Source organism: Scyliorhinus canicula, chromosome 1 (assembly GCF_902713615.1).
Source record: "Scyliorhinus canicula chromosome 1, sScyCan1.1, whole genome shotgun sequence".
Classification (NCBI taxonomy): domain Eukaryota; kingdom Metazoa; phylum Chordata; class Chondrichthyes; order Carcharhiniformes; family Scyliorhinidae; genus Scyliorhinus; species Scyliorhinus canicula.
Window position 1 is genome coordinate 252,384,353 of NC_052146.1, and position 20,481 is coordinate 252,404,833.

The 20,481-nt window shown below is 46.7% G+C and overlaps 1 protein-coding gene across 1 annotated transcript in view; it reads left to right on the forward strand.

The window, feature by feature from the left end:
• The window catches only part of smyd2a (SET and MYND domain containing 2a), a 74,864-nt gene that overhangs the window by 34,774 nt on the left and 19,609 nt on the right, over positions 1-20,481 (forward strand). Inside the window, exons 6-8 of the mRNA XM_038811519.1 lie at positions 12,614-12,681; positions 19,061-19,163; positions 20,003-20,113. Coding sequence (XP_038667447.1) covers positions 12,614-12,681; positions 19,061-19,163; positions 20,003-20,113 — 282 coding nt within the window. The remainder of the gene's footprint in view (positions 1-12,613; positions 12,682-19,060; positions 19,164-20,002; positions 20,114-20,481) is intronic.

The window sequence follows — 20,481 nt, forward strand, 5'->3', positions numbered from 1 at the left end:
AAATTTCTTGACACTGGCTGTTTCCAAGGAATGAGTGAGGGAGGCATGATCAATATCAGATTGTAATACATCACTCCCAAAAACAGATGATTGGATTCCTTATTTGATGAAGCAAGTGACCATGATCCCTTTCCCAATGACAATGGAAGAAAACACCAGTTTGTTTTTTTAAATGGCAATATCCTCAAGTCCAGAATGCCTTTGGTACCTGCACAGCTCTCTAAACTGCTGCAAACAATAATGCCCGATAAAAGAATGGCAAAGGCTTAAATTATCAGCTTGTATGACCATCTGCACCAGTTACTATTGGTGAATGCCAGATTCCCTGGCAACAACCATGTTGCATTTCTTTTACAGCAGTCCACTCTCCCATTCTCTGCAGATACCCAGTAAGTTAAGGGTTAAATCCTGGCAAGTTGAGAATCCCTGCTGTTGCCTTGGATTTTGACCCCACTGTTCCATCCTCACACACCAGCAAGGCACAGATACATTTAGGTGAATGCTTCCACCAAATCCATGTTGAACACACAATTGGATTGCTGAAGCAGAACTTTTGAAACCCTGGCAGTTCTAGGAGCATCCTTCAGTTTAACCGAGTCAAAATTTTCAAGATCACCGAGACTTGCAGCATTATCCATAACTTTGCAACTTATGGGACATTCTTAAAAAGGTCCTTTTGGTGAACATGGGGAAAATGCTGCTGTGATGCTGGAAAAGCCAGGAGGAGCATCAATACAAAACATCTTCAGCTCTAGCAGATCATTATGCAGGATACTCTATCCCTGGGCCCCTTTTTTGATTTTCTCCATTATTAGCCGTTTGTGTATGTTTCTTGATAAACATCCAGTGCACAAGACAGCCTGTCTGGATAAGCAGAGATAATTGCAGTAGTGATGATGTGGAGAGACAGAATAGCTCTCTAACATCTAAAAAAAAGATCAGTCAAAAAGACAACTGTGAAGGATATATAAACATTCAAGTTATCTTTTGGGGAAGTTGAGGTGAGAGTTTCCAGAAGTTTTTTGTTTTAGGGTGTAAATGAAGTGTTTGAGTTGCAACAGAAGTGGACCGTACATTGTTACAATTCCTGTAGAGACCATTAATTTGATGTGAATTCACTAGTAGTCGATGGAAGAAATCACATGACAAAATTTCACATTTTAAGTCTTTTACTGTAGCAAACTAAAATAAATATCGACTAAACGTTACTCGATCGCCAACCCTAATACACTAAACTGCAGAGCAGATACTTTCTACATTAACTAATTAACGCAACCAAAAACCCGATGCCTCATTTATATGTGATGTCACACTCTCAGCAGATACGTAGCCTGGCAGATAAAGACCCAAATCTCTTCCCCCCCCCCCCGTTTACAACAGGCTTCCTTCTCCCAGCCATAACAGGGTGAGTTTCCAGTGACCCCTTTGAAAGTTCCCTCACTCACTGAGCATCATTGAACTGACCTCCAGCAATAGGGCACCCTCTCCTTGATCTTCAAGACTCTACAAGTCCCATCTCTTCAAAAGGAATCTATTCTTACCAGCAGCCTGACTGATAGTTAATGCAAAAACAGCATCCCTCAGCACAGTAGCTGCGGCTTCCTCTCTCGGTCTCCGTGTCTGTCAGAGTTGGTGTCTAGCAAGACCAGTTTGCCCCTCTTTTGTGTCAAGGTATGAAAACCGGCATTTGAATTTATGTGGGTTTTGATCTGGGCCCCTGTCCCCATGGCAACCCAATCACATGAGCCAGTCTCCAGGCTGAGTTCAGATTAATTAACCACCCCCTCTTCAGGACACCCTATTTTAGCTGAGATTAAAGGAAACATTTTAATGCATTTTTTAAAAAAGTATTTTTATTCAACAAATTTTCAACAATTTTACAATACAAAACACCCCATTCCCCCCTCAACCCCCAACGGTAACAAACTCCCGTAAATGCACGATAAAGCCCAACAATTGTAAAACTAATCATTCACCACCCTCAGAGCAAATTTCACCTTCTCTCGGGTCAGAAACCCCAGCAGATCCCCCTCCCTGGTGCCACGCTGAGGCACAGGGTACAAAGCTGACCTCCACCCCAACAAGACACACCTACGAGCAATCAGCCAGGCGAAGGCTAAAACATCTGCCCCTGCACCCCGCCTGCAGTTACGGGGGATTCAACACCCCGAATATGGCTTTTAGGGGACATCCTAAACATCCTCCACCCCTTCGAACAGCTGGATCATCCTAGACTTTGTGAGGTGCATCCTGCACACTGGCTTCAGCTGTATCAGCCCCAGCCTCATGCACGAAGTAGAGACATTTACCCTCTGCAGCACCTCTAACCACAGACCCTCCTCCAGCAGCACCTGGCGACTAGGGGCTTTTCACAGTAACTTCATTTGAAGCCTACTTGTGACAATAAGTGATTTTCATTTAATTTTTCATTTCATTTCCTCTCACTTCGCCTTAACCCCCTCCACGGACACCGCGTCCTCCTCCACGACCGTCCTGTAATTTGCTGAGACAACCCCCCCCCCGCTGACAGCGACGCCTCTAGCAACGAGGAGGCAAGTGCTATAGGGAAGCCCTTCCTCGCAAAGTCTTGCACCTGCGTTTACCTAAATCTTTGCTCACTGCCAGCCCAAGCTTCTCACCCAACTCCTCCAAACTCACGAATCACCCTCCGAGAAACAAATCTTTAATTTCCTGAATACTTCTCTTCCCATCTCCGAAACCAAGCATTCATCCTCAGCTCGAAACGATGATTCTGCTGATCGGCATCCCCCCACCCAACTCCAAACCTAAGATGATGTCTAAACTATCTCCAAATCTTCAACGGCCGCCACCACCGGACTCACCTAATACTTCCCTGGGGCCATCGGGAGCAGCACCTTTGCCTGTGCCCGCAACACCTGCAAGAGCCTGCCTCCATCCTCGCCCACAAAACCCCCCACCTGCTGCAACGACTAATCTTCTCTCTATTTGCCACCCAATAATAATACATCAAATTTGGGAGGCCTAATTCCCCCCCAGCCTGCCGTCCCCTCTGCAGTATCACCTTCCATGACGCTAAATGCTAAAAAACGCTTTGGGCAAACGGACCAGTAGGCATTGAAACAAGAACAGGAATCGCGGCTAAACGTTCATCTCTACTGCCTGCACCCGTCCCACCAACGACAGAGGGAGATTGTGCCACCTCAGCAAATCAGCCATCACCCTCCCCACCAGACTAGTGAAATTAAACTTCCGAAGCCCTGCCCAATCTCGGGCCACTTGCACCCCCAAATACCTAAAATGAGATGATGCCAGACAAAATGGCATTCCCCCACTCCCAGTCCCAGAGGGGAGACCACAAAATAATCACTTTTCCCTAAATTCAGTCTACCCTAAAAATGTCCCAAATCTCTGGAGCAACGCCATTATACTCCCCACCAAAGAGCTTGGCTCCGAAATATACAGCAACAAATCATCTGCATACAAGGACACCCCATGCCGCCCCCCCCCCCCCCCCCCCCCAACTATCCCCTTCCACAACCCCAAGTTCCTCAGCGCAGTAGCCAAGGGCTCTATAACCAGTGCAAACAGAAACATTTTAATTCATGATAGTGTGATAACATCACACATGCAGAACAAATGGCCAACCGGAAAGAGTGGGATTACAGTGCTTTTATTTTGTGTGCCTGTATTCCGCCCTGAAACCTGGCAATGCTATAAAATCTCAAATTAATGCTGAGTAAGAATCAATTTGGACTGACAGCTGCCTGAGTTTATACGTACTTCGCAATAACAATCCATTTAACAATTTGACTTATCTTTGGGGAATACTAATAGGACCACTAAGAGCCAAAATTTTAGTTATGAAGTATTATATAATGTGCTTAATTTTGTCTCTAAATGGGATATACTTCTATTCCAGTCCTCATAATGTAAAGTGGTTCCTAACCCAAACAGCCTCAACTAATCAGATCATTAGCTCACTGTGCCTTTGTATCGATCTAGGTATGAATTAAAATTAAAGAAAGCAATCCAAAAAGCAATTAGTGAGTCTTGTGTCCCTGGCCGGTGGCTGCTAGATGTTAGTCTGAGATTCTTAAATTGGTGGTCACTATTTCTGCCAATCTTCTGTGGTAGTCACATTCCTACCTGTGTAGGGGTCATGATTCCTTTGCTGTTGGAGGCCCTAAAACAGCCTAACGTGTGCTTGTGCTGAACAGAGAGTGTTAGTTGCTTCATGTCTTGTCTTGCTTATTGTGAAAGGAGAATGAACCTTTTATTGAATGTTAGTCCAGCTGTTACTTTCTCATTTAGAATGAGAGGTTCAGATCCTCGAGTAGAAAATAGTTATACTGATGGAAACATCAATTTCAAGAAAACTTGTATGAAGAAATCATAATTTAAAACCCCCAGTGATCTGAACTGTGTATTGAGCCCCAAGTTGGATTGGTCTAAGCTGAAGTCGCTGGCAGTGTTCATGAAGGAGATTGGTGGAGCGGATTCATGGCGGTTTTTACACCCTGAGGGAAGCGAATGATCCTTTTTCTCTCTGGTGCATAATGTATATTTATGCATAGACTTTTTTGTAATGGGGAGAACCCTGCTGTCAGCGGTGAGGAATGTGGAACATCCCGTGCTAGTGATACCAGATTATGCTCTGCATCTGGTGGTTTTGGGGATGGGGCAGGTACAGTGGCTGGCGTGGCGTTTAGATGTGGGACTGTTGGCAGATTTGGGATTTTGTGTGAAGATGGCTCGGGCGATTGATCATAGAATCTGAGTTTACAGTGCAGAAGGAAGCCATTTGGCCCATTGAGTCCACACCAGGCCGTGAAAGAGCACCCTACCTAAGCCCACATCTCCACCCTATCCCCGTAACCCAGCAACCCCACATAACTTTTGGACATTACGGGGCAATTTAGCGTGTCCAATCCACCTAACCTGCACATCTTTGGACTGTGGGAGGAAACTGGAGTACCCAGAGGAAACCCACACAGACATGGGGAGAACGTGCAAACTCCGCACAGACAGTGACCCAAGCCGGGAATTGAACCCGGATCCCTGGCGCTGAGAAGCAACAGCGCTAGCCGCTGTGCTATCATGCCACCCCTGATGAATATGTGGGGTTCAACAAGAATGGGGAAGTGCCGCCCTCGGCACTATGGGAGGCCCTGAAGGCGGTGGTACCAGCGGAGATAATTTTGCACAAAGTGTAGAAGGCTTGGGAGACGAGAGAGGAGCGCCGGTGGTTGGTGGATGAGATATTAGAGGTGCATAGCAGATACTCAATTGACCCAACGCCACCAGAGCTCCTGGTTAGTAGAAAGAAGTTGCAGAGGCAATTTGATGTGCAATCGACAGAGAAGGGGGTGTGGCAGTTGTGACTTTCGATGGGGATAGTGTACATGCATGGGGAGAAAGACTGATTTCTGGCTGGTCAGCTGAGGTGGCAAGCAGCTTCCCGGGAGATTGTACGGATTCAGGACTTGGGTGGTCGGCTAGTATTGGCGCAAGATAAAGTTAATGGGGCGTTTGAGGCGACCAAAAGACTGCATTGGTCGGAGCTGCCGGAGGAGGAGTCAGACATGCAGAGGGTTTTGAGAGTTTTGAGTGTCCCTTGGTGGAGGAGGAGGATTGGGAAGGGATGGAGGGGTCTCTGGGGCTGGAGGAGGGCAGAATGACAATTGGGCAAATGCCGCACTGGGGATGGCTGAATTCCTGATGGAGTTCCATAAAACATTTTCTGAACAACTGGTGCTGCTGCTGGTGGAGATGTTTGAGCACTTGGTGGCTCGAGAGTCCCTTCCAGAGACGATGATGCAAGCATCCATTTTGCTTCTGCTAAGGAAGGATAAGGACAGTTATCCTTTATGGGAAAGCTGGGTATAGAGGTATTTGGACCAAATGTGGGCAATTGGGACTAGCTTAGTGGTAAAAACTGGGGGGCATGGACAAGTTGGACCGAAGGGCTGTTTTCATGCTGTAAACGTCTATGACTCTATGACCTGGCTTTGAAAGCAGATCAAGGCAGGCCAGCAGCATGGTTTAATTCCTGTACCAGCCTCCCCAAACAGGCGCCGGAACGTGGCGACTAGGGGCTTTTCACGGTAACTTAATTTGAAGCCTACTTGTGACAAGCGATTTTCTTTTCATTTCATTTCATTTCATTTCACCTAGTGGAATGTGGGTCATACTGCCTTATTTCACTGCTGAATGTGGGTGCTAAGATTCTGGCTAAAGTGTTAGCGCTGAGGTTGGAGGGATGTCAGCTACAGGTTATTGGGAAAGACCAGATGGGGTTTTTTAAAATTTAAAGTACCCAATTTATTTTTTTTTGCAATTAAGGGGCATTTTTGCAATTAAGGGGCAATTTAGCATGGGCAATCCATCTACCCTGAATATCGTTGGATTGTGGGGTTGAGACCCACGCAGACACTGGGAGAATGTGTAAACTCTACAAGGACAGTGACCCGGGCCGGGATTGAACCCGGGTCCTCGGCGCTGTGATGCAGCAGTGCTAACCATTGTGCCACCGTGCAGCCCTGATTAGATGGTGTTTGTGAAGGGTATGCACTTGTCGTCCTATATGAGGTGACTTTTGAATGTGGTATTGTTCCTGAGGGGGCCGGGGTATTGGACGCTGAGAAGGCCTTTGATAGGGTAGAATGGGGGAATAAGGATATTTGTTTGGATATTACATAAGACACTTAAGGATAGTGTTCGGACAAACAATGTGAAGCCTGGGATATTTTCAGTTGCACAGGGGAATGAGGCAGGGGTGGTCTATGCTTCCCTTCTTGTTTGGATTGGCAATAGAGCTTTTTGCCAGATAGGCGGAGAGTGATAGTAAAGGGCAGGGCGGGCGAGGGGGGTGGTGGAGGGGGGGGTTTAACATAGGATGTCCTTGTATGCGGATTATCTTTCGCACATAAAGGATCCGATCTCCGCAATGAGTGATATCATGGCACTGCTGAAGCGATTTTGGGATTTTTCAGCATATAAATTGAATTGGGAGAAGAGGGAGTGTTTTCCGGTAACCCAGCCGGGGAGCGGAAGAGGGAGTGTTTTTTGCAGGGTGGGGGGGGGGCTATTTTGGGGGCGTTGCTGTTTCATTTGGCGGGTTCCCATTTGAGATATTTCATAGATCATAGATCTTACAGTGCAGAAATGAAATGAAAATCGCTTATTGTCACGAGTAGACTTCAATGAAGTTACTGTGAAAAGCCCCTAGTCGCCACATTCCGGCGCCTGTCAGGGGAGGCTGTTACGGGAATCGAACCGTGCTGCTGGCCTGCTTGGTCTGCTTTCAAAGCCAGTGATTTAGCCCAGTGTGCTAAACAGCCAGAAGGAGGCCATTCGGCCCATCGAGTCTGCACCGGCCCTTACAAAGAGCATTTAGGGATGCAGGTGGCCCGGGATCGGGCCTGGTTTCGAAAATGTAATTTTTGGAATCTTGACGCACAGGATGAAGTTGGATCTACAGAGATGGGACAGCCTACCTCTGTCCTTGGCGGGCAGAATTCTGTCGGTGAAAATGAATGCCCTGCCGCATTTTCTGCTTTTATTCCAATGTTTTTTGTTTGCCAAAATTCTGTTTTGGGGGCGTGGAGGGATTAATTTTGATGTTCACCTGAGCAGGAAAATTAGCCAGGATTAGGAAGATGGTGCCTCAGAGGGACAGGCAGTCGGGAGGCTTGGCATTGCCAAACACAATATTATTCGGCGGAGAATGCTGGGAAGGTGTTGGGTTGGTGTGGGGATCCAGAGGCTTTATGAGTGCGGATGGAATTGAGCTTGTGTAGGGGGCCGGGGTTAAGGGTGTTGGTCACGGCTTATCTACCTTTTTCTCCGGGGAAGTATTTAGGGCATCGGTGGTGGTCTGCACACTGAAGATATGGAGACAATTTCAGCAGCACTTTAAATTGAGGGCAGTATTGACGTTGGTGCCTGTTTGTGCCAACCACATGTTGAGCCGGCGAGGTCGGACACTAGGTTTAGCGGATGGGAGGAGAAGGGGATCTATTTTCAGAGGGCCGATTTGTGAGCTTGAGGAGTTGGTGGACCTGACCCCATCTGCACTGGAAATTCTGTACTACAGTAGTCCCCCGTTATACCGCGCTCCGCAATACCGCGGTTCGCGATATACCGCGGGGGGGCTTATGGACCCCAACTGTCAGTTGTGTCAATTTTAGTGGCCGGCTCACTTTGATCCGGAGAGGGAAGCTGCTCTCTCACTGAAACAATCAGCCGGCCGCTGAAATTGACACTGCCGGCTGCTCTCTCCCTCCAATCAGAAACATTAAAACTTAAAAGTTGGATTGGAGGGAGAGAGCAGCCGGCAGTGTCAATTTCAGCGGCCGGCTGATTGTTTCAGTGAGAGAGCAGCTTCCCTCTCCGGATCAAAGTGAGCCGGCCGCTGAAATTGACACTGTCGGCTGATTGGAGGGAGAGAGCAGAGAACACAGGAGGAGGTCATACGGGCCTCTGCAAGACCAGCATGGTCTCACATCGCCCCTCCCCTCTGTAGCTGGGGTTCAACTGTGGCTGCTGGGGTACAGGCTGTGGCTCCTGGGGTACAGGCCGTGGCTGCTGGGCTTCAGGCTGTGGCTGCTGGGGTACTGTGGCTGCTGGGGTACAGGCTGTGGCTGCTGGGGTACAGGCTGTGGCTGCTGGGGTTCAGGCTGTGGCTGCTGGGGTACAGGCCGTGGCTGCTGGGGTACTGATTGGAGGGAGAGAGCAGCCGGCAGTGTCAATTTCAGCGGCCGGCTGATTGTTTCAGTAAGAGAGCAGCTTCCCTCTCCGGCCGCTGAAATTGACACTGTTTTAATTAGATCCATGATGGGGGTTTTAAATTTATTTAAAAAGCTATGCTAGCGCTTCCCATTGTGAGTCTACGGGGGTCTGACCTCTCCCCCCGCCCCCTGTAGACTCACAAGGGGAAGCGCTAGCATAGATTTTTAAATAAATTTAAAACCCCCATCGTGGATATCCGCGGCTCGGATGCAACGCGGGTGGTTGTCTTGGACCCCAACATCCGCGTTATAAAGGGGGACTACTGTATAGCCCTATAAGACTGATGCATCGCTGCATACCGATCTCGCCATGGGAAGTCAACACCACCAGCATTGGTTTTCAGTTTGCCATCCTCTGTAAAGGAATTCCTCGTTGGACTTTAATTCTGTACTCTAGAAGCTATGAGAAACAATATTTATTTTCTCTCTGTGTCTGCATTGACGATCTTTTCTCTCCCACCTCTTTTATTATGTGAATGCACAAGAGGCAATGCTGTGTCCCTCCCACGTTTTGAGTGTTTACAAATAAACTAACCCTGTGAGTTCATCCTGTTTCAAGTTTGCTGTTGGGTTATTAATAGAACTTGAATCAAACCAAACCAAGGGGGATTAGGAAATGCACCACTGTTAATAAAGGGGGAAGCAATCAAAACACCTTTCTGTTTACGGCTGGGTAGTGAGAGGATAAATTAGTGCGGTTTAAATTAACCACCTCCTGTCCGTAGCAAAAGCCATATTAAAGTAAGCAGCAAAACTTTAGCCAGGTTATGATACATCATGAAACTGGGTGTACATTTTCAAAACAAAAAGTCCATACATGTTACTTAAACAGCTTTTATGTGAGGCATGAATCATGTCATGCCCTTCGTTAGCCTTTGGTCATATGGCAGAAAGGGAACCACAAAACATGACCTACTACCCTACATTATATTTTGGCCGGGACTTTGTGGCCATTCCCACCAGCAGGATTTTCTGGTGCTGCCGACGGCGACCCCCCCTCTGCCACAGGTTCCACAGTGGTGGAGGATGCAAATGGTGGGAAACCCCATAGACAGTGGTGGGAGACCGCCTTCCCCCTTTGCAAACCACGTATGGGGGGCGGTGGAAAATTCCACCTTTTCCCTTTTTGGTGATCGAAGAGATAACGAAAGATAGACGTATTGGCGGGATTTTCAATTCCCCCACCGGTGGCATGTTTTGTGACAGCAGAGGTGGCTTGCTATTGGCTGGCAGCGCGATCTTCTGATCTGTTTTTAAAAATCATTTATGGGATGTGGGCGTCGCTGGTTCGGCCAGCATTTATTGTCCATCCCAAGTTGCACTGCAGAAGGTGGTGGTTAGTTACCTTTTTGAACTGCTGCAATCCTTCAGGTGTAGGTACACCTACTATGCTGTTAGGGAGGGAGTTCCAGGATGTTGCCCCAGCCATAGTGAAGGAACGGCGATATATCTCCACGTCATGGTGGGGAGTGACTTGAAGCTGCTCTTGTCCTTCTAGATGGTAGTAGTCATGGGTTTGGAAGGTGATGTCTAAGGAACCTTGGTGAGTTACTGCAGTGCATTTTGTAGATGGTGCGCACTGCTGCCAATGTTCTTCGGTGATGGGGGTTTGAATATTTGTGGAAGGAGGAGCAATCAAGCGGGCTTCTTGTCCTGGATGGTGTTGAACTTCTTGAGTATTGTTGGAGTTGCACTCACCCAGGCAAGTGGAGAGTATTCCATTACACTCCTGACTTGTGCCTTGTAGATGGTGGACAGGCTTTCGGGGTTCAGGAGGTGAGTTACTTGCCATAGGATTCCTAGCCTTTGACCTGCCCTGGTAGCCACAATATTAATGTGGCTCGTCCAGTTCAGTATCTGATAACCCCCAGGATATTGATTGTGGGGGATTCAACGATGGTAATGCCATTGAATGTCATGGGATGATGGTTAGATTCTCTCTTGTAGAAGATGGTCATTGCCTGGCACCTGTCTGGCGCAAATGTAACTTGCCACTTGTCAGCCCAAGTCTGGATATTGTCCAGGTTTTGCTGCATTTGGACATGACTGCTTCATTATCTGAGGAGTCGCGAATGGTGCTGAACATTGTGCTGTCATCCGCAAACATCCCCACTTCTGATCTTATGATGGAGAGGAGGTCATTGATGAAGCAGCTGAAGGTGTTTGAGACTTGGACACTACCCTGAGGAACTCCTTCAGTGATGTCCTGGAGCTGAGATAATTGACCTCCAACCACCACAACCATCTTCCTTTGTGCCAGGTATGACTCCAACCAGCGGAGAGTTTTCTGCTGTTAACGGGGTTTCCGGTTTTATGCACCCTCTGCCACCAAGAAATTGACGAACGGGATTTGTGGTGGCCATCATTTCTGGCAATGCTGCTGAGTTGTCTGCTCTCCAATTAGCTGTCAGCCCGTGGGGACGAGCGGCCATGCTCGGTAGGGACGAGCGGCCATGCTCGGTAGGGACGAGCGGCCATGCTCGGTAGGGACGAGCGGCCATGCTCGGTAGGGACGAGCGGCCATGCTCGGTAGGGACGAGCGGCCATGCTAGGTAGTGACGACCACCCTTGATGGCATATAGTTGGTTGGCCGCTACTTATAAAATGAGCCCTGGGTCCCGCCGACCACTGAAAAGGGGCTGTCCTTCAATTTCATACCTGTCAACAGCACCCCAGTTGCAAATTCAACCGTGTTTCCAATCAATACTGTGGTTCCCTATAGTAAATGCGTGTCAAAAGGGAACCAAATTGGGTTTAGCACTGACGACTAAACAGTTGAAGAGTTTACTAAATTTTCACTAGCCCAGACTTGTGTGGAAGAATTGACATGTAAATGAAATACGAGGTAGCTGCTGGATCTGTGTCCCTCCACAATTTTGGATGGGGGAAGAGTGAAAAGAGGAAAGTCAAAGTCTATTAAAAAAAAAATATATATATATGTGTTTTGTAACCGAAAATCTGTGTAAAATGGTCTCCTAAATTGAAATGTATTTACTGGAGCTGTGTATGTACTGTTCTCCAATTTCCAGGGGGATTGGCTATATTACTTTAATATTGAGAGGAGTTAGGAATATGCCATTTAAAATCAGAGCCTTTTAACTTTAAAAGTAACTTTCTCCTATTCAGTAGCAGTCACACAAGTTACTGTATTGTGATTGCAGACAGTCAGCACTGCAAGATATTTTAGAACATAGAACAGTACAGCACAGAACAGGCCCTTCGGCCCTCAATGTTGTGCCGAGCCATGATCACCCTACTCAAACCCACGAATCCACCTTATATCCGTAACCCAACAACCCCCCCTTATCCTTACTTTTATTAGGACACTACGGGCAATTTAGCATGGCCAATCCACCTAACCCGCACATCTTTGGACTGTGGGAGGAAACCGGAGCACCCGGAGGAAACCCACGCACACAGGGGGAGGACGTGCAGACTCCACACAGACAGTGACCCAGCCGGGAATCGAACCTGGGACCCTGGAGCTGTGAGGCATTTATGCTAACCACCATGCTACCCTGCTGCCCCAAATTTCATTTTCGTGTGGTTTCATCTTAACCTTTTATGTATGAGCTGTTGGAGATCCCAGAATTACAGGGCCTTTGAAGGTCCTGAAATCAGCCCCCACACCCAGTATTTTTGTACAATTGTGTGTGTTTAAAGTTCTGATTGAGGCCTTTTTCCTTCTCCCATCGCCTTTATAAACCAGGCTCGGCTTGAACCTGAAGTAACACTAATCTAAAGCTGAGAAGAACAATGATCGAGCTCTGTCTATAGAGAATAACCGAGAAGCGACTGTTTTTGCAAAGTGTTTAATAATTATTATCTTTCCTTTGATTAAGGTCAACTGTAATGGGTTCACAATTGAAGATGAAGAACTGTCTCACTTGGGTTCTGCAATCTTTCCAAGGTTAGAACTGTTTTACGTTGTCATTTAGTGAGCTTTTTCGATTTAAAATTGTTCAGTGCTGTAATAACTTTGTCAGGGCTGTCCATCTAACAATATCTCCCTTTATTAAGGGTCACAGCCGTGGAATATAACGTCCCAGCCCACCGAGCTGCGGAGATGCTGGTCTGGGTCGGAACTGCGGGTTTTAAACTCCTGCCATGTATCTCCTTTTGAGTGAGCTTTTGCCCCCTCGAGGGTTATTTGTATTCCACGAAGCCCTCGTGGGGAGAATCTATTGACGATGCCACATGTCCTTCGTGGCCATCATAACATTCCTCTCCCCTTAAGTGCGTTTCCCCTCAGTGCTCCTGCAATGAGGAGGTCTCTTCTGCCTCTTTACAATCGGCCTGAGGTCCGATAAGGGTGGAAAGGGGTCTGGTGGTTTGAATGGGAAGGGATCTGGTCGTTTGAACCGCATTGATGGTCTTTGCTACCGGAGGGAGCGCCGATGCGGATTCCTTCTCGGTGTCAGCTACCGACGGAACACCTGGGCCGGCATTCTCTGGAAAAAATGGAGCTATGTCCCCATGCCTGCCAGAAAATGTGTGCGAGCCACTCCAGAATCTTGTCAAAAAGTCCGGAGTGATTCTCTGATTTCAAGAGGGATAGCAGGGCCCAGCCGTGCATGCCCAGCTCCTGCTGCCAATATGGGGCCCTGCACTTCCGGCTGCTGGTCCGAGTATGCGTGCGGCGGCCGTTTTAGCGCTGGCCCCCATGCAACATGACGGAGCCACACAGCGGGCTGGCGCAGAAGAAGATAGGCCCCCCCCGGATCGTGCGCACCCGCCGATCGGTAGCCCCCGATTGCAGACCTGGCTGTCGTGGAGGCCCCCCCCCCCCCCTTGGAGTCTGATCTCTCCACACCCCCCCCCCCCCCCCCCCCCCCCCCCCGCCAGCGCGGCCGCACGTCCGAGCTTCCGCCGGATGGAACCATACGGGAACCGTGCCGGCGGAACTTGGCAGGAACTCGACCGGTCGATCGCGGAGAATCACCGTGGGGGCCTCTTTCAATGGCCGCCGACTGGCACTACGTCAACCGCGCACATGGCTGGCGGGATTCTCCGGTCCCTGTGGTGGCTACCGAGACCATTTCTGGTACTTTTGCAGTAGAATGTGTAGTGGAGACAGCAAGGAGGCCAAATTTGGGATAAACTTCCTGTAATAATTGACTAATCCCAGGAAATATTTCAATTCCATGGTGCTTCTTGGAGTTGGCGCTTCCTTAATGGCCCTGACCTGTCCTCCATTGGGTGCAGCTCTATTTTTTTGTCCACTCAATAGCCCAGATAGGTTACCTCGCTCCTCTTGATAAATTCGTGTCTCCCTTTTGAGATGTATCCCTGCTTTCTAAAGTCACTACAAGACCTCATTTAGGTATTCCACGTGCTCTTGTTCTAAAGTCCCTGTGGTCAGAATGTCATCTGAGTACACGGTCACTTTGGGTAATCCTTGGAATATGTTCTCCATGACCTGTTGGAATATGGCACCCGCTGACGAGACCTCGAAGGGCATGCACATATACTCATACAGGCCCAATGTGTGTTGATCATGACTTATTTGCAGGAAGACATGTCTAATTTGAGTTGAAGATAGAAGTGGCTCCTTTGTAACTTTCTAAACATCAGGCCACCTGCTAGTTTGGCATGTAAGTCTTCCATTCATACCATGTGGCACCTATCCAATTTGGAAACCCGATTGACTGTAAGTTTGTAATCCTCCCAAAGGCAGACCGATTTTTCTGGTTTAAGGACGGGGACAACAGACTCTGCCCACTCTGCGAAATGCACAGGTATTATTCTACCTAGACTTTCTAGGTGCCCAGTCTCTACCTTCTCCAACAGGCAATATGGAAACGGTCTTACTCTGAAATATTTAGGCATAGCATCGGGGTCGACATAAATTTTGGCTCTAACTCCTCTTATTCTCCCAAGAACCTCTTGGAAGACTTTATAGTCCTCCGTCGCCCAGTCTAAAAATCTCTTTGCCAATCCACCCTTATCCGCTGGAGCCAATCTCTCCCTATACCACTTGGTCCCTGTCCTCGAACCAGCAATGAGTGAAAGCCGGGCTGACTGCTGCCTGTAGGTCACCGGGGTCGTTGTAGTACCTTTAATCCGTAAAGGTTCCACCATGTAGGTGGATACTCTGGCACTAATGTCTTCCAAACTCAATGACTCTATCAGTTTGAAGGTGATCAAATGTCTTTTCCCCACTGACAGAGACAGCAGCCCCATGTCCACGTCCATCGCTAATGGATTACCATTTACTTGTAGCTTTATTATTATTGGGGCAACCTTGGTCATGATCATACAGTTTAATTACATTATCTCTTCATCTGTGAGTGGATATAACTGCAGGGTACGAGCCTGTGCTGGCATTGGCATCTTCCCTGAGTAGCATACACATTGCTGATTCCTATAGCCGTGCCTTGGTTGTACCCTTTTACATTGTTTACAGTAGTCCATCATCTGGAATCTGCATTCTTCCGGAGCGGGTTCCCGAGCTTCCTTGGGATTTTTATGAAATTTCCATGACTGCCAGGGGACACCAGCTGAACTCCGATTTGGTGATGGATGATTTACACAGGCGCCTTCAACCTAGGAATGGGTGCCTTTACATGAGGCCCCTCCCCTTAGCCGGACAACATTACTGTCAGATCACGCTGACTTCAGGGTCTCACATGCTGTCAGCAGATTCACTTTCCGTTTCTCATCTCCCCACAATGTTATTAGCTGAGAAGAAGTAACACTTGTGCTCCGCATATTGGGCCCAGTCTTCTCAGTTAACGTCATAAAGTTCGGGTTTACATTTTGTTTCTTACCGAGAAGCTGCCTGCATTTGACTCTGAAGGTTGCTCAGAAAAACCTGCCTTTACTCCACATCACCAATGTTATAATTTTGCCAAGGCCAGGCTAATTCCCTTTGATGAAGTAATGAAAGGGGTGCAGCAGGGGCATGCAACACTCACATCCCAGCCCGGGGACCTACGGAGATTGCGGTCAGGGTCGGAACTCCGGGTTTTAAACTCCCGCTATGTATTTCCTATTGGGAGAGCCTCTGCCCACTCAATAGGGGAATTTGTATTTCACAAACCCCAAGGGGAGATCTCTTGACCATCCCCAGTGTCCTTCATAGCCATCCTAAAATGTGCAATATTAACAAGTAAACTGGACTTTTCCCATGTGCTGGAAGCAGTTACCAGGTATTCCTGAAGGACCACTTCCTGGTAACACCCATCTGAATGTTGGACTCGATAGCATTCTTCAGGCTAGCAATCTGTGCAACGATTTACAATGTAGAACATTTCATAAATAAAAAAAGCAGATTGGATCAGACATCATCTCTGCAGATGACCGAGGATCGGTGATCACATTTGACTACGACAATGCATTTCAACTGAGGAAGCAAACTTTATTCAATTTCTCAGAGCCAACCTATAGGGAGCAGGAATGGTAATGCAGCACACCAAGCACGTTAACACCAGACCTGGCTTTAAAATGGACACTAAGGTGAGCGGGTTGATTCACTGGTTCCTCTTGAATTTTCCTTTAGTTCTGATTTTGCCTCTTAGATTTCTTCATCGCTCTGCCCTTGCCTTGTCCAGCTGAGAGGCAGCCAGGGGTCCAATGTTAAGGCAGTCGCCCTGACAATAAGCGGTGCAGCAGAAAACCAGTGTTTACTGATGCTCACTGGTAGATCACTGCCATAGAACAATATACAAGTTGGAGTAGCCACCTGGAGGGCAGGATGCATAGAAGGGGCAATTCAAAGAATAAGTTAAAATCCTGTCAGTTTGATGCGAATTGGAAATACAAAGATCAATAATTGTGAATTTTCTATCTAAAATATGAAAACCAGGAACTCAAGGTTAATAGATTAATCCCAGCTCTTGTTCAATGAGATTTTCTTACTTTAATCTGTGTAGGTTAACAAAAGGACAGTTGATTCAGTGTGACCAGCCAGCATAACATTTCTCTGTCTCCCCTCAACCTTAAAAACCGGAATTTCAAATGATCATGGGTTAGCAGATGGCTTTTGATGGTATAAAGGTTTAAATCTATCCATGATAGGGCTTCGTGCACGGATGGGAGCTGAACTCCCACTCTATTCTTCTGTGAGCTGTGTTGAATGTAGATAATGGCATATCTAACCAACGGGTAATGAAAAGTTTGAAAGGAAGATAAAGGCTTATCCAACCTTGATGCCCTTCCAATTGCTATTTTTAAGTTTATATTTTTTTCAAAAATTCAACTGCAAATGTGGATGGTGCCTTCAGATACCTGCCTTGGAGGAGTTAGCTTGACAATGTCAGAACACTGTAATTACACACACAGTCGGACTGACCTAATTGCTGAAGCTCTCTGTATTAATGCCTGCTGAGTATTTATTTAGTTCCATTATTCTGTCGGGTTTAGCAACTCCTCCAAGATTGTTAGTGCAGAGATGTGGGCTGCACTATGTGTTCACAAAAAGATCAACATCGTTACATACTTTTGTTCCTTATCCTTTAACTGTTTGTAACTTTTTATTCTACATTTCTTACCGATGGCGAGGCATTCTCCTGAAGAGGTGTTCTATTGGGGAGGGAGGATATTTTAAGATTGTCTCTCTCCGTACCGGGGACTATTCAAGTACCATGCTATATTACAGTTTAATTGTATTGTCACACAAGCAAATGCCAAGGCTGTTCAGTTATTGATGAGTCTTTGATTTGTTAATGCTTGTTAAGAATTACTAGACTGCAATACAGTAGTCCCCCGTTATACCGCGGGTGTTGGGGTCCAAGACAGCCACCCGCGTTGCATCCGAGCCGCGGATAGCCTACGAAAATTTTGAAAGAGCAACACATGGCCAGATAATGTTCTGCTGCGGGAAAGAATAATTACAAGTGAACCTATCAGGGTAGTTTCAGGTATTGTGGATGTAATAGCCTTACAATGTAAGAATGGAAGGGTGTTTTAAATAAAAAAACATCAAAGTTCTTTCAAGTTTTAAATTTATTAAAAAATACCACTCAAAAATATATACAATAATACATAAAATAGCACTTACAAGCATATTTTTAAAAATCATTTAAATCACATGAAAAAGTCTGTGAGTTTCTTCTGGCACATCCCCTTCCTCATCTTGACTTGTGCTTGCCTCTGGAGGTTCTTCAGATGTAGTATGTATATGGGGTCGAAGTCCTGTTGCTCTGTGTATTCTATGAGCCACTTCAGGTGGGTGATGGCATCCGAGTGGCTCTTTGCTGCAACTGTGGGCTGGGGTTCTTCTTCTTTGAGGATGTCCGGAAAGGCTTCTGCTGCTGCTGAGTCGGCGGACCCCTGTTCACCACTGATGGTAACTGCACCTATCCCATGTCTTTTCTGGAACCGATGGAGCCAACCCTTGCTGGCTACGAAATTGGTGTCCTCTGGGTGGAGCTGGTGATAGAACTTTTCAGCCTGAGTCCTGATGATAGGTCCAGATAGGGGGCTGCCACCAGACTGTTCCTGGACAAACCAGGCGAACACAGCCTTCGCCAAGTTAATGTCACTAGCGGTCCTTGCCTTTTTCCTGGTAAGCCCTTCACTCTCAGAAACTGTCTCAACATAAGTTCTCAAACTGTCCTCATCTTTCTCCCACCCACGGAGGGTTGACTCTGGCACACCAGTCTCTCTGGATAATTTTGCCTTTGTTTCGCCATTTCTAATACGGTCTATCAAATTTATCTTTTCCTTTACTGTGTAAGACTTGCGCTTAGGCATTTTGTATTTATACGCTTTAATTACAAATCATTGCGGCTATTTATCGCGGCTAATCATCGCGGCTAATCGGAATGACAAACAAGTTCACCGGCTTAAGGTGTTGTTTCAAAAAGAGTGAAAAAAGTTGGGGTCCATAAGCACCCCCGCCGTATATCGCGAACCGCGGTATTGCGGGGCGCGGTATAACGGGGGACTACTGTAGCAGCTTGATAAACCATAGGACACTGTTTTCTGGATCCTAATTGAATCATCTTCAAATTTTCATTGCTCGTCAATTGGGTTGTTTCAATGAGCTCTCTTGTCACACTGAAACTTCACACTTTGGAAGAGGGAGTGCTTGATGACCCTGAAAGCAAGCCCACCCATCCTGTTAACTCAGCAGCTGAGTTACTCCCACAGACATCTTGACTACTCCACCATCAAACTGACTGGGTAACAAATAAACAATTCACAGACTTTTGCCATAACATATCTGCAAATAATTTTTTCTTTGGATATTGGATATGAATTGTGTATATCCAACTTCTGCATATCTTTAAACTGAGCTGCTGACTTTGCTGCTTTGCTGTGTTTTTATCATTCCTCATCCACAGCGTTGCCCTGATGAATCACAGCTGCTGCCCGAATGTGATCGTGACCTACAAGGGGACAACTGCAGAGGTCAGAGCTGTGAAGGAGATCGGCCCTGGAGAAGAGGTGTGCAAGAGCAATGACCAAGTTTGATTTTTTTTAAAAATCGTAATAATTCTGTTTAAATATATTGTACATTTGGAAGTAGAGTGTCATGACTATATGCATCCGAAAGACCAGTGTAGTCTTGTATCCCCTATGTTTTGTTTGGTAAATGCAACTGTTGGAAATTAGAAATAATGTATACGATATTGCAAAGTGACTGATACCAACTCCCATAATAGATATTAGGGAAAGCCTTGTGCACTGTGTTTAGGAAACATATTATTGAAGTTTAGTCCAAATATATTCAGTCATTTGTGTCTTTGTACCTAAAAAGAAAATACTGGAAATTCTCAGCAGGTCTGGAGCATCTGTAGGGAGAAAAAAGAGCTAACGTTTCGAATCCAGATGGCCCTTCAACAAAGGGCCTCTTGAAAGGAAGAGTCTGGTTAGCTCTTTTCTCTCCCTACAGATGCTACCAGACCTGCTGAGATTTTCCTGCATTTTCTTTTTGGTTTCAGATTCCAGCATCCACAGTAATTTGCTTTTGTTCGTGTCGTTGTGACTGACCGCATTGTGTTGTTTGATGACATTATGTTCATGTGCATGATGACATCCAGAAGAATCCTACAAGTAGTATGAATGTACATGCATGTCCTCAAAAGCATTGAGCTACAAAGTACTCCAGTAATAAATAACATTTTCAGAATGCTACTTTTATATTGCAAAGAGGTCGTGCCTGCAAGCTTATGGAATCTATATTATTTTATAATTATTATTTTATATTATTTTAGCTCTGATGCTAGTTTTGAAATGAAAGTCACATTTTTGCGCATGTATTGGTTTGGCCTACTCCACTCCAGATTTTCACCAGCTACATTGATCTGCTGTATCCAACTGAAGATAGACAGGATCGATTGAGGGATTCCTATTTCTTTACTTGCGACTGCAGGGAATGTGCGACAAAAGCAAAGGTAACACTTCTAAACTTAATTTGCTTTCTTTGCCTCCTCCCTCCGCACTGGGCACCCACCCACCCTCACCCACTCACTTGTGCACCAGGGCACGCACTGTCTCTCTCAGACAGAGGGATCTGAGTGCTACCGGGGTCACTGTGGATTAGACATGTCATGTCCTGTTTCCAATGTGAACAGGTCAGTGGGCACCTTGCAATATACTCAGGCAAACAACGATCTGTGCCAATCACCGGTTTGTCCCGGGGGGCTGGATGGGGGCTTTAAGGTATGGCAGCTGGCAGGGATTGGGAGGTTTGGGGATCTATTCATCCAGGAGGGCTTCCCGACCTTGGAGACATTAGAGGAGGAGTTTGACTTGCAGGGTG